This window comes from Dryobates pubescens, chromosome 1, assembly GCF_014839835.1.
Source record: "Dryobates pubescens isolate bDryPub1 chromosome 1, bDryPub1.pri, whole genome shotgun sequence".
Classification (NCBI taxonomy): domain Eukaryota; kingdom Metazoa; phylum Chordata; class Aves; order Piciformes; family Picidae; genus Dryobates; species Dryobates pubescens.
The window spans coordinates 63,391,137-63,401,613 of record NC_071612.1 but is presented as its reverse complement, the minus strand read 5'-3'; the positions used below and the strand labels follow the sequence as shown (position 1 = coordinate 63,401,613).

At 51.5% G+C, this 10,477-nt stretch overlaps 1 protein-coding gene across 1 annotated transcript; it reads right to left on the bottom strand.

The window, feature by feature from the left end:
- Positions 1–6,279: 6,279 nt before the first annotated feature.
- Positions 6,280–10,262, bottom strand: LOC104305432 (translation initiation factor IF-2). The gene is made up of 5 exons (XM_054178244.1): positions 10,142–10,262; positions 9,837–10,039; positions 9,557–9,601; positions 8,444–8,508; positions 6,280–6,516 (listed from the first exon to the last, which is right to left on the bottom strand). The coding sequence occupies exons 1-5, from the start codon at positions 10,260–10,262 to the stop codon at positions 6,498–6,500; spliced, it is 453 nt and encodes a 150-aa protein (XP_054034219.1). The 3' UTR covers positions 6,280–6,497.
- Between the last annotated feature and the right edge of the window lie 215 nt (positions 10,263–10,477).

The window sequence follows — 10,477 nt, the reverse complement described above, 5'->3', positions numbered from 1 at the left end:
GCCAGAGGTGCCAGCAGGTCAGCAGGAGTCAGAAAAGCTGCTTTAGAACCTGTTTGTCTTAAGACCCTGACTGTCCTCTCAGGGGGAGACAGCAAATGCTGCAGGGCAGACTGCTGTGGATGGGTTTCACTGTTGGCTACAGCACAGCAACAGCTGCTTTAGGCATGTGACATGACACGCTGTCAAGGGGGTTAGATGGCTGAAAATACAGCAACCAGTACATCAGCAGCCTGGTTGAAGCCTCCACAGGGGAGATGTGCCTGCCTCATGGTCAATGAAAATCACAGAAAAGCAAAGGAAAAGAAACAGGAAAGGAAAGGACCAGGATGGAAAAGACCTTCAAGATCAGGGAGACCAACCTATCATCCAGCACCATCTAATCAACAAACCCGTGGTGCTAAGCACCCCATCCAGCCTCTTCCTAAACACCTCCTGTGATGGGGACTCCACCACCTCCCTGGGCAGCACATTCCAATGGCCACTCTCTCTCTATGAAGAACTTCTTCCTAACATCCAGCCTAAACCTCCCCTGGTGCAGCTTGAGACTGTGTCCTCTTGTTCTGGTGCTGGTTGCCTGGGAGAAGAGACCAACCCCCACCTGGCTACAACCTCCCTTCAGGGAGTTATAGACAGCAATAAGGTCTCCTAGGAGCCTCCTCCTGTACCCATGGAACTCCAAACCAATGTGCACTTTTCCCTGCATGTGAGGTGAACTTCTAATGCTCAAAGCCTTAAGCAGCCTGACACATGTCCATGTGCACTGCCTGGAGACAAAACCCAAGTCACTGAAACAACCATTTGAACAAACAGCACAGGCAAAAAGCCATTTCCCACTCTCTACAGCAGTCCTGAAAGCTATGTGCTCTAATAGTAGGCTGAACATGAGCCAGCAGTGTGCCCAGGCAGCCAAGAGGGCCAATGGCATCCTGGCCTGCGTCAGGAACAGTGTGGCCAGCAGGAGCAGGGAGGTCATTCTGCCCCTGTACACTGCACTGGTTAGGCCGCACCTCGAGTACTGTGTCCAGTTCTGGGCCCCTCAGTTTAGGAAGGAGGTTGACTTGCTGGAAGGTGTCCAGAGAAGGGCAACAAAGCTGGGGAGGGATTTGGAGCACAGCCCTGTGAGGAGAGGCTGAGGGAGCTGGGGTTGCTTAGCCTGGAGAAGAGGAGGCTCAGGAGAGACCTTATTGCTGTCTGCAACTCCCTGAAGGGAGGTTGTAGCCAGGTGGGGGTTGGTCTCTTCTCCCAGGCAACCAGCACCAGAACAAGAGGACACAGTCTCAAGCTGTGCCAGGGGAGGTTTAGGATGGGTGTTAGGAAGAAGTTCTTCATAGAAAGAGAGATTGGTCATTGGAATGTGCTGCTCAGAAAGGTGGTGAAGTCCCCATCACTGGAGGTGTTTAGGAAGAGACTTGATGGGGTGCTTGGTGCCATGGTTTAGTTGATTAGACGGTGTTGGATGATAGGTTGGACTCGATGATCTCAAAGGTCTCTTCCACCCTGGTCAGTTCTGTTCCATTCTAACTCTCCCAACTGAGACAGGAGCTGTGCTGGCAGGTGACAGCAGCCCATGCCACCAGACAGAGCCAGTTCTCAGCCATTTGATCTCCTTGCTTTCACTGAGAGTGGATTTAATTCCTGCCCTGGTTTGCATCTTGCCAAGCATATCTGATGCCTCTCTTCAACTGTCAGTAAAACTTTGCTGTGAACTGAATGACAGCAGGAAGACCTGAGGACATTTTACACACAACTTCCTAACAGAACTTCTGCAGCTTACATCCAGTCACATGCTGCCAGGATGGCAGCAGCAATAGAATGTGAGCTAAGGTTCATCAACCACTTGAGAGAGGGATCTGCTGGAGAGAGTCCAACAAAGAGCTACAAGGATGATCGTGGAGCTTGAACATCTCTCCTGTGAAGAAAGACTATGAGAGCTGGGGCTGTTTAGTCATGAGAAGGCTGAGAGGGGACCTTACCCATGTCTCTATCTGAGGGGTAGGAGTCAAAATGAAGGTGCCATGCTCTTTTTGGTGGTGCTCAGTCATAGGACAAGGAGCAATGGGTACAAGCTAGAACACAGGAGGTTCCACCTCAACACAAGGAGACACTTCTCTACAATGAGGGTGACAGAGCACTGGAGCAGGCTGCCTGGAGAGGTTGCAGAGTCTCTCTGGAGCCTTTCAAAACCCACCTGGATGTGTTCCTGTGTGACCTGCCCCAAGTGATCCTGCTTTGGCAGGGGGATTGGACTTGGATGATCTGTGGAGGTCCCTTCCAACGCCTGGCATTCTGTTATTTCACTGCACAAGACCCCAGCTGTGTAGAAACAGCTGCAACAGCCTTGAAACCTGGGCAAAGCAGAGCTCGGGTTCTGTTTGCTGCTTTTTGCTTGACCACACAGAGGTGGCAAAGGGGGACAGAGCACCATGCACCCAGCCCTGCTTTTCATGTCCACTGTGAACGTGGATGTTCCCAGTGAATACTCTGTCCCATCAGGGTGTTTCAGTGCTCCAACCTCCTCCCCAGCTCTTGGCTCTCAGGGTGATGGCTCAGCTTTGCCAGAGGAGCTGGTTCAGTGTTTGGTTACATGCCCTTTGCTCCCTGTTTATATTTTTTTAACCAAAGAGGAAAACAGAAGCCAAACTGGAACTTGATGCCCAGCCCTCTTCAGTGCCAGGAGGAGAAACCACCTGCAGCAAGTATGACGTACAGCAGCAGCAAGCATGAAATGTGCAGTCTGCTGCTCAGCAGTAGCTGAGCAGAAGAGACTCTCAAGCTCACTGGCATCCTGCACAATACCAAAGGCTTACTCCTAAGAGGTTTGAAGTTTTGACATGTCAGAGCTGACAGAGCTCTGCATAATGGGAATAGTTTCAAGTGGGCCACAGCTGCCAGGTCTGTCTCCTGGGCTCTGCATGAGTAATCCTCCCAAAAAAAGATCTTCAGCCTCCCTTGACCAACAAATCACAAGATGATGACCCACCATGAGGCCATGTCAGCACATACTCTCTCCTGCACTCTACAACTCCCTGAAGGGAGGTTGTAGCCAGGTGGGGGCTGGTCTCTTCTCCCAGGAGACCAGCAGCAGAACAAGAGAACAGTCTCAAGCTGTGCAGGGGGGAAGTTTAAGCTTGATCTCAGAAAAGTTCTTCACAGAGATTGCCCATGGGAATAGGCTGCCCAGGGAGGTGGTGGAGTGAACATCCCTGGAGGTGTTTGAGACTGGATGAGGCACTTAGTGTCATGGTCTAATTGATTAGTTAGGGTTGGGTGATCAGTTGGACTTGATGATCTTGGAGGTCTCTTCCAACCTGGTTGATTCTGTAGGCTGCGACAACCTCTACAAGGAGGGAAATTACAGACTGAGCTGTCACAGGGTTAGAAAACACTGTAGGTGTTCAGCTGAATGCAGGCAGTGTCCAGCAGGACCACCACGTGTACAGGGAGCAGACAACAAACCTGACACCGAGCTGCTGTGGAAGCTCACCAGATTCCTGTCTCTTGCCACACAATGATGCCTGGATTAAGGTTACGTTCCTCCCCGCTGCATTTTGTCACGCAGACGCTATTTTGGTCAGAAAGTCAGCAAGCCCATATTTGGGAAGCTGTCCCTCTGAAGGGCAGCATGAAGGGCAGCCAGATGAAAAGCGGCTTCTGAAGGCAGGCCTGGGGGAGCTGCCTGGGGGAGCCACAGGAAGCCCAAAATCTTCCTCTCTGCTTCTCGTTGACATGCCAACATCCTTTTCTCAGCCTGACCCTTGTCTCTCTCCCCTCAAACCACATCCTGTGGGTGAGCTACTCACACAAGTGCTCTGGGGTTAGAGATGAAAAAGTCTTAGTGCTAGGGATTTAAAATGCAGAACATAAACCTGAGGTGATTTGCAGGCACACAGGTGAAGGTATAGGCTGACAAACACCAAGTCCTCTCTTCAGAGACTTTTTCACTCGTGTCTAGACACAGCTGCCATGGACTGACCTTAAGACAGCTGGAGCAGCTACTGTCTCCTCCAGTGCCAGCAGCAACCCAAGGGAACACATCTCTGTGCTAGGTCTCTCTGCCAGCCCTGGCAAAGGCTACAGGGGGCTGCCAGGCAGCTCTGGGCCAGTAGCTGAGGTGCATACTAACCTGAGCCACAGCTACAGTCTTACCTTTGCAGCCAAACTCACTAGGGTATGGCAGGCATTGGCCACACAGCTTGAGAACTGCCATACCTCCAGGCACCGCCGAGGCCAGCAGGATCCAAGCACTGTGTATGTCTCTGGGTGACCTATCACTTGCCTGAAAGAAACCTTCTCCAGGGAGGATTAACACAAGGAACCTCTCACCAGCTGACCTTCTGACATACCTGAAGGCAGCAGGGACCAGACAACCTTTGTGTCTTTCGTACTTAGCAGATTCTACCTGGTGGTAGAAGCCCTGTGACTCTCTCCAGCTCAGCATTCCTCCAGACCAGCACACTGCTCTCACACAGCAGTTATGTTCTTTTAGCTGACAAATGTCAACCTCCACAGCAGTCCAAGAGATGGACACAGAAGGAAATCAGACAGCTGAGGCTTGCAGACTTCAAAAGCCCTTGATTCCCAAGTATGAAGTTAGCAACTATTAACTGAAAACAGAGTTTAGTTTTTATGACTGAGCTTATACTGCTTGGTTGGTCTTGATAATCTTTTGAGGTCCCTTCCAACCTTGGTGATTCTGTTAGGGCTGAGTGGTAGTTTTTCCATCACTCTCACACACTTAAAAAAAGTGGGAACTGGGAAAACTTTTGAAGGCAACCCACAATAAATTCGAAGTATTGACCTTGTTACCAAAAGATTGTATTTGGGTAACTGGAGAAACCATTAAAAAGATAAACCCAATTACATCAGTTGGATGCATCAGCTGAAACACGTTCAGTTTTTCATGCAGCAGGTGTTTTGCTGCTCTGCTGCAGCCAGAAGACACTTCTCAACGTCCAGCCCTTGTGCCAACCCAGGGATTTACACCATCGGGTGGACAAGTGCTGGAACTGCAACTTCGGTAGCAGGTGACTCATTTCCCCAATAAAAAAGTACCTCCTGAACCAGGGCCTCTGAGAGCAAAGCCCTTTTCTGATCCACAGGACAGCAGTTACAAACCCTGTGCCACAGCACCTCCTTCAGCTTTTGAACGTTACTCTGGGACCTCAGGGTTGGATTTGATCTCTGTAGGTCCCTTCCCACCCCTACCACTCTCTCATTCTATGACTTGACCAGTCAGCACTTTTTGTCAAGCTGGTGAATTTTTTGTTACTACAACAGAACTCCTCCACCAAAACCCAGCAACCAGGAAAAGTGTGGCCTAGAACCTTACACATCCCCATGGTAGCTCCATTAACAACTTCAACACACTTCTAACACAAACTGCTACGACCTCCAACACCACAGCCAGCACTCAAGTGTGCTCCCACTCTTCAGGCCTTCTACAGCTCTACCCAGCTTACCTCCACAGCAGAGCAGAACCTGACTTGCTGTAACAGCACAAGGGATGATCATAAACACAGAGGTCAGAACTCTGCACATGCATGCCATGATAAATGTTACCTGAACACTGTCAAGCCTGCATGTAGTCACCAATGTGTGGTTTTATTTGCTGGTAGATTGAACCAACTGGACCTGTGGAGAGGTTTTGTGTTCATACTGTCAGCCTCTGCATGCACAAAGTAAAACAGCTGCTCCCTCAGTGCTGCTCTGCTGATTGTTGGGACAGGTCATAAGTAATCAGTAATTCAAAGTCTGTTTTTGAGTTATTCCATAACTGTACCAGGGTTATCAGGCATTAACTGTATCAGGGTTATCAGGCATTAACTGTATCAGGGTTATCAGGCATTCAGTTTGTACAAGCAAGCCGTTTCTTGTTTAGTTTCACTCAATAACCATTTCATTCAAGAAGCAGAAAGTCATACAACTGCTGAGGTTGGAAGAGACCTTTGAAATCAGTCCAACCACTCACCCAGAGCTCACAATCCCACTACTACTGCCACCACTAAACCACATCCCTGGACAACCTGTTCCAATGCCTGATAACCCTGTGACTTGAGAACAGACTTTGAACTACTGGATACTTATGACCTGTCCCAACAATGGGAGCAGAGCAGCACTGAGGGAGCAGCTGTTTTACTTTGTGCATGGGGAGGCTGGCAGTATTAACACTAAAGCTCTCCACAGCTCCAGCTTGTTCCATCCATCAGGAAATAAACCCACAACATTGGTCACTACATGCAGGCTTGATGCATGACTGGCATCTAAACTACAGCCCAACCAGGCTTCTGGAGCATTCTCCTCAAATCCAGGAAGCAAAGACTTTGTTACACCCAGTTTTATTATTACAAAAACCTTGTAACACACATGCCAAAAGGAAAACTGCTGCTCCTGTCTTGCACCACGTCAGTCCTTTTTCTGCTGAGCAGCCTGCTTGGCATTGTTGGCCTGCATCTTCTTCAGCCCCTTTTTGTTGTGTTTCTTTGCAAATCTCATGTTCCTCAGAAACTTGGGATCAACCTACAGAAACAAGGGGGGAAAAAACAAGCCACGCTGTAGAAGGAACACACCTAAAGACATGTATCTCCAGATTGTTCCAATTATTCCCAAACACTGCCTGAGACAAATTCAGCTATTTTATCCTGAGTTCTTAACAAAATTACTCTAGCTACTTGTAACCACCCTTTAACTAGCTGTTTTCCTTGATTTCCACAAACAACCAACCCCCAAATCTCAGCAATGAAGACCAAACCAAGCAAAGCTGTGAACAAAACAGATTTCATTTCCATGTCACAACAGACCTTGCCTGGCTGGACAGATGGGCAGTGTCCAAGGGCATGAGATTTAACACATCTAAGTGCCAGGTTCTACATATTGGCCACAACAACCCCATGCAGTGCGACAGGCTGGGGTCAGAGCAGCTGGAGAACGGCCAGGCAGAAAGGGACCTTGGGGTACTGGTTGAACATGAGCCAGCAGTGTGCCCAGGTGGCCAAGGAGGCCAATGGCATCCTGGCCCATTACAGGAACAGTGTGGCCAGCAGGAGCAGGGAGGTCATTCTGGCCCTGTACTCAGCACTGGTTAGGCCACACCTTGAGTCCTGTGTCCAGTTCTGGGCCTCTCAGTTTAGGAAAGATGTTGAGTTAGAACAGAATAGAATAAACCAGGTTGGAAGAGACCTTCGAGATCATCGTGTCCAACCTATCATCCAACACTACCCAATCAACTAAACCATACAACCAAGCATCCTGTCAAGCCTCGCCCTGAACACCCCCAGCGACAGCGACCCCACCACCTCCCCAGGCAGCCCATCCCAGTGGGCAATCACTCTCTGTGTAAAACTTCCTCCTAACCTCCAGCCTAAACCTCCCCTGACGCAGCCTGAGACTGTGTCCTCTTGTTCTGGTTGCCTGGGAGAAGAGACCAACCTGTGTCTGACTACAACCTCCCTTCAGGTAGTTGTAGAGAGTAATAAGGTCACCCCTGAGTCTCCTCCTCTCCAGGCTAAGCAACCCCAGCTCCCTCAATCTCTCCTCATAGGGCTGTGTTCCAAACCCCTCCCCAGCTTTGTTGCTCTTCTCTGGACTTGTTCCAGCAAGTCAACCTTCTTCCTAAACTGAGGGGCCCAGAACTGGACACAGTACTCAAGGTGTGGCCTAGCCAGTGCAGTGTACAGGGGCAGAATGACCTCCCTGCTCCTGCTGGCCACACTGTTCCTGATGCAGGCCAGGATGCCATTGGCCCTCCTGGCTGCCTGGGCACACTGCAGGCTCATGTTCAGCCTACCATCAACCAGCACCCCCAGGTCCCTCTCCACCTGACTGCTCTCCAGCCACTCTGACCCCAGCCTGTAGCACTGCATGGGGTTGTTGGAATGTGTCCAGAGAAGGGCAACAAAGCTGGGGAGGGGTTTGGAGCACAGCCCTGGGAGGAGAGGCTGAGGGAGCTGGGGTTGCTTAGCCTGGAGGAGGCTCAGGAGAGACCTTATTGCTGTCTACAACTACCTGAAGGGAGGCTGTAGCCAGGTGGGGCTTGGTCTCTTCTCCCAGGCAACCAGCACCAGAACAAGAGGACACAGTCTCAAGCTGTACCAGGGGAAGTTTAGGATGGGTGTTAGGAAGAAATTCTTCACAGAGATTGCCTATTGATATGTGCTGCCCAGGGAGGTGGTGGAGTCACCATCACAGGAGGTGTTTAGGAAGAGAATGGATGGGGCACTTAGTACCATGGTTTAGTTGATTAGATGGTGTTGGGTGATAGGTTGGTCCCGAAGGTCTTTTCCAACCTGGTTAATTCTATTCTAACCATCTGAAACACAAGCCCTTGCCTGCAAAGGGTGTGCCAGTCAAAAATAAAGATTACAAAGAACAGTGTTTTTTGTTTGTTTAAATTGTTTACAGTGAAGCCTCAATGGCTCAGCCTGGGAAGCTCAGCAGAAATACTCACCCCTTTGAGAGATTCGTATCTATGGGATCTGGGCTTCTTGATGCCATTTCTGTGCCATTTCCGGGCTGTGGGGAAGACAACAAAACAATTTCCATTACAAGTTCTGCTACTATTAAATAGCTGCATTAGCAACCTTGTCAGCACAGCTGACCCTGAAGGGAGGGTGTAGCCAGGTGGGGGTTGGTCTCTTCTCCCAGATGGCCAGCACCAGAACAAGAGGACACAGTCTCAAGCTGTGCCAGGGGAGGTTTAGGCTGGATGTTAGGAAGAAGTTCTTCACAGAAAGAGTGATTGCCCATGGGAATGTGCTGCCCAGGGAGGTGGTGGAGTCACCATCACTGGAGGTGTTTAGGAAGAGACTGGATGGGGTGCTTGGTGCCATGTTGGATGATAGGTTGGACTTGATCTCAAAGGCCTTTTCCAGCCTGGTTAATTCTACTCTAAAATGAAGTAGAATAGAACAATTTGTAACCCTTCTTAAGCAAACTAAAAGCACTTCTCAATTCTCTGCACACTCTGCTCTTGGCACCACAGGTGCTCATCCCCAGATTTAAGGTTCCTCATTACTAATATACCACTAGCATGACAAAACATCTCAGTCATGAAGAAGTTCAACCTCCTGTATTCAGTGCTGAAGGGCACCAGCCTTCACTGGTTAAGACCAAGCAGAACCTACTCACAAAACTCTCCTAACTTACAGCACTATCAGGAAAAAACCTCAGCCCTAAATGAAAACTATTCCCCCCTTGCAGTCATCTGTGGCTAGCAAATCATCACAGCCTGAACGCTGCTCAGTAACATCTCAAATATGTTTTTCCTGTCTTTACAGATTATTTTTTACATTGAATTTAAACAAGCCCCGCCTGGTGCTGAGCCCTTTTCATTACACACGCCATCAACCTCTACCGTGCCACTGCCTCCTTCCCTGGGGAGCTCCTCTCGCCGCAAAGCAGAAAGAAGACTCAGCTGCCGTAACTGTGCAGCCCGAAGCAGCCGGTGAAAACCTCTCCGCGGAAGGCAGCCCTGGGCCACCTCAATCGGCGCGGCCCCATCCCACCTCCTCCCGGAGCCGCCCATGCCCCGCATCAGCGCAGGACGCCGAGCCCGGCTTACACTGGTTGTGCGTGGTGTGGTTCTTGGACTTGGCCATGGTTGTACCTGTGGGAGAAAGAGACACCCCTGAGTCTGCGAGGGACAGGGAGCGACGCCGCAACTTCCCACCCAAAGCCTTCTGCGGCTCTCCCGCTACGAGTGGCCGCCGTACAGGCCCCGAACCCTCGGTCTCCCGCCCCTGCGGCCCACAACAGCCCCAGGCTTTGTCTCGCCCCCTCCCAGCCCGGGGGGATCCCCGCCGGAGCACGGATGGAAGCGGATTGCTCAGAGACACACTCACCGCTGCCACCGGGCCGGAAGAGAAGGGCGAGGCGCGGGGGCTGCTGGGAAATGGGGTCACGGACCGGAACCCCGCGTCGCACCGGTGTGCAACAGGCGCCGCCAGCCAGCAAGTTCCGGCCGGCCGGCAGCCTGGCCGCTCCCCTCCCTGTACCGCCGGTCTCTGCCGCCCCTGGCTTTGGCCCCGGCGGCTGCGGAGCCCTCCTGCCCCGGACCCGTGCGCGGAGAGGGACCTGCAGCAACAGGGTCGCACAGCGCCCGAACCCAGAGACGTGGAGGGTGCTTCAGCGACACCGGTCCCCCCACCAACGCGCTCCCCCGGCAACAAACACGGCTTCTCGCGGGCCCTGCGGCTCCAGCGGGGTGCCGCGGCGGGGAGATCCGGGGTGACCGCTGCGCTGGGGGGCACGGCCTGCTCGCGGGACATGGGGGGCTTCAGCCCCTGCCCGCGGGATGTGGATACGACGTATCCAGCAGTGCGTGCCACCCTGGGGAAATGCAAGCAGCCTACAGAAGCTTGCTTGGTGTTTGTTGAGGCAGCGCTGCAATTGAAGGAACAGACTGCTTCAGATGCTTGGCTTTTGTGTATTGGTGGTTGGTATAATCTTCCATCCTAATGCAGCTCCAGAGAAGCGATGATGA

Bases quoted from the DNA above. Each gene is read 5' to 3' on its own strand.
- LOC104305432 (XM_054178244.1), bottom strand. From the start codon at position 10,262: ATGTCCCGCGAGCAGGCCGTGCCCCCCAGCGCAGCGGTCACCCCGGAT. The intron at 10,040-10,141 runs GTGGGGGGACCG...GGTCCGGGGCAG, and splicing joins GTTGCCGGGGGAGCGCGTTG to GAGGGCTCCGCAGCCGCCGG. The intron at 8,509-9,556 runs GTAAGCCGGGCT...TCTTCCCCACAG, and splicing joins CCACACCACGCACAACCAGT to CCCGGAAATGGCACAGAAAT.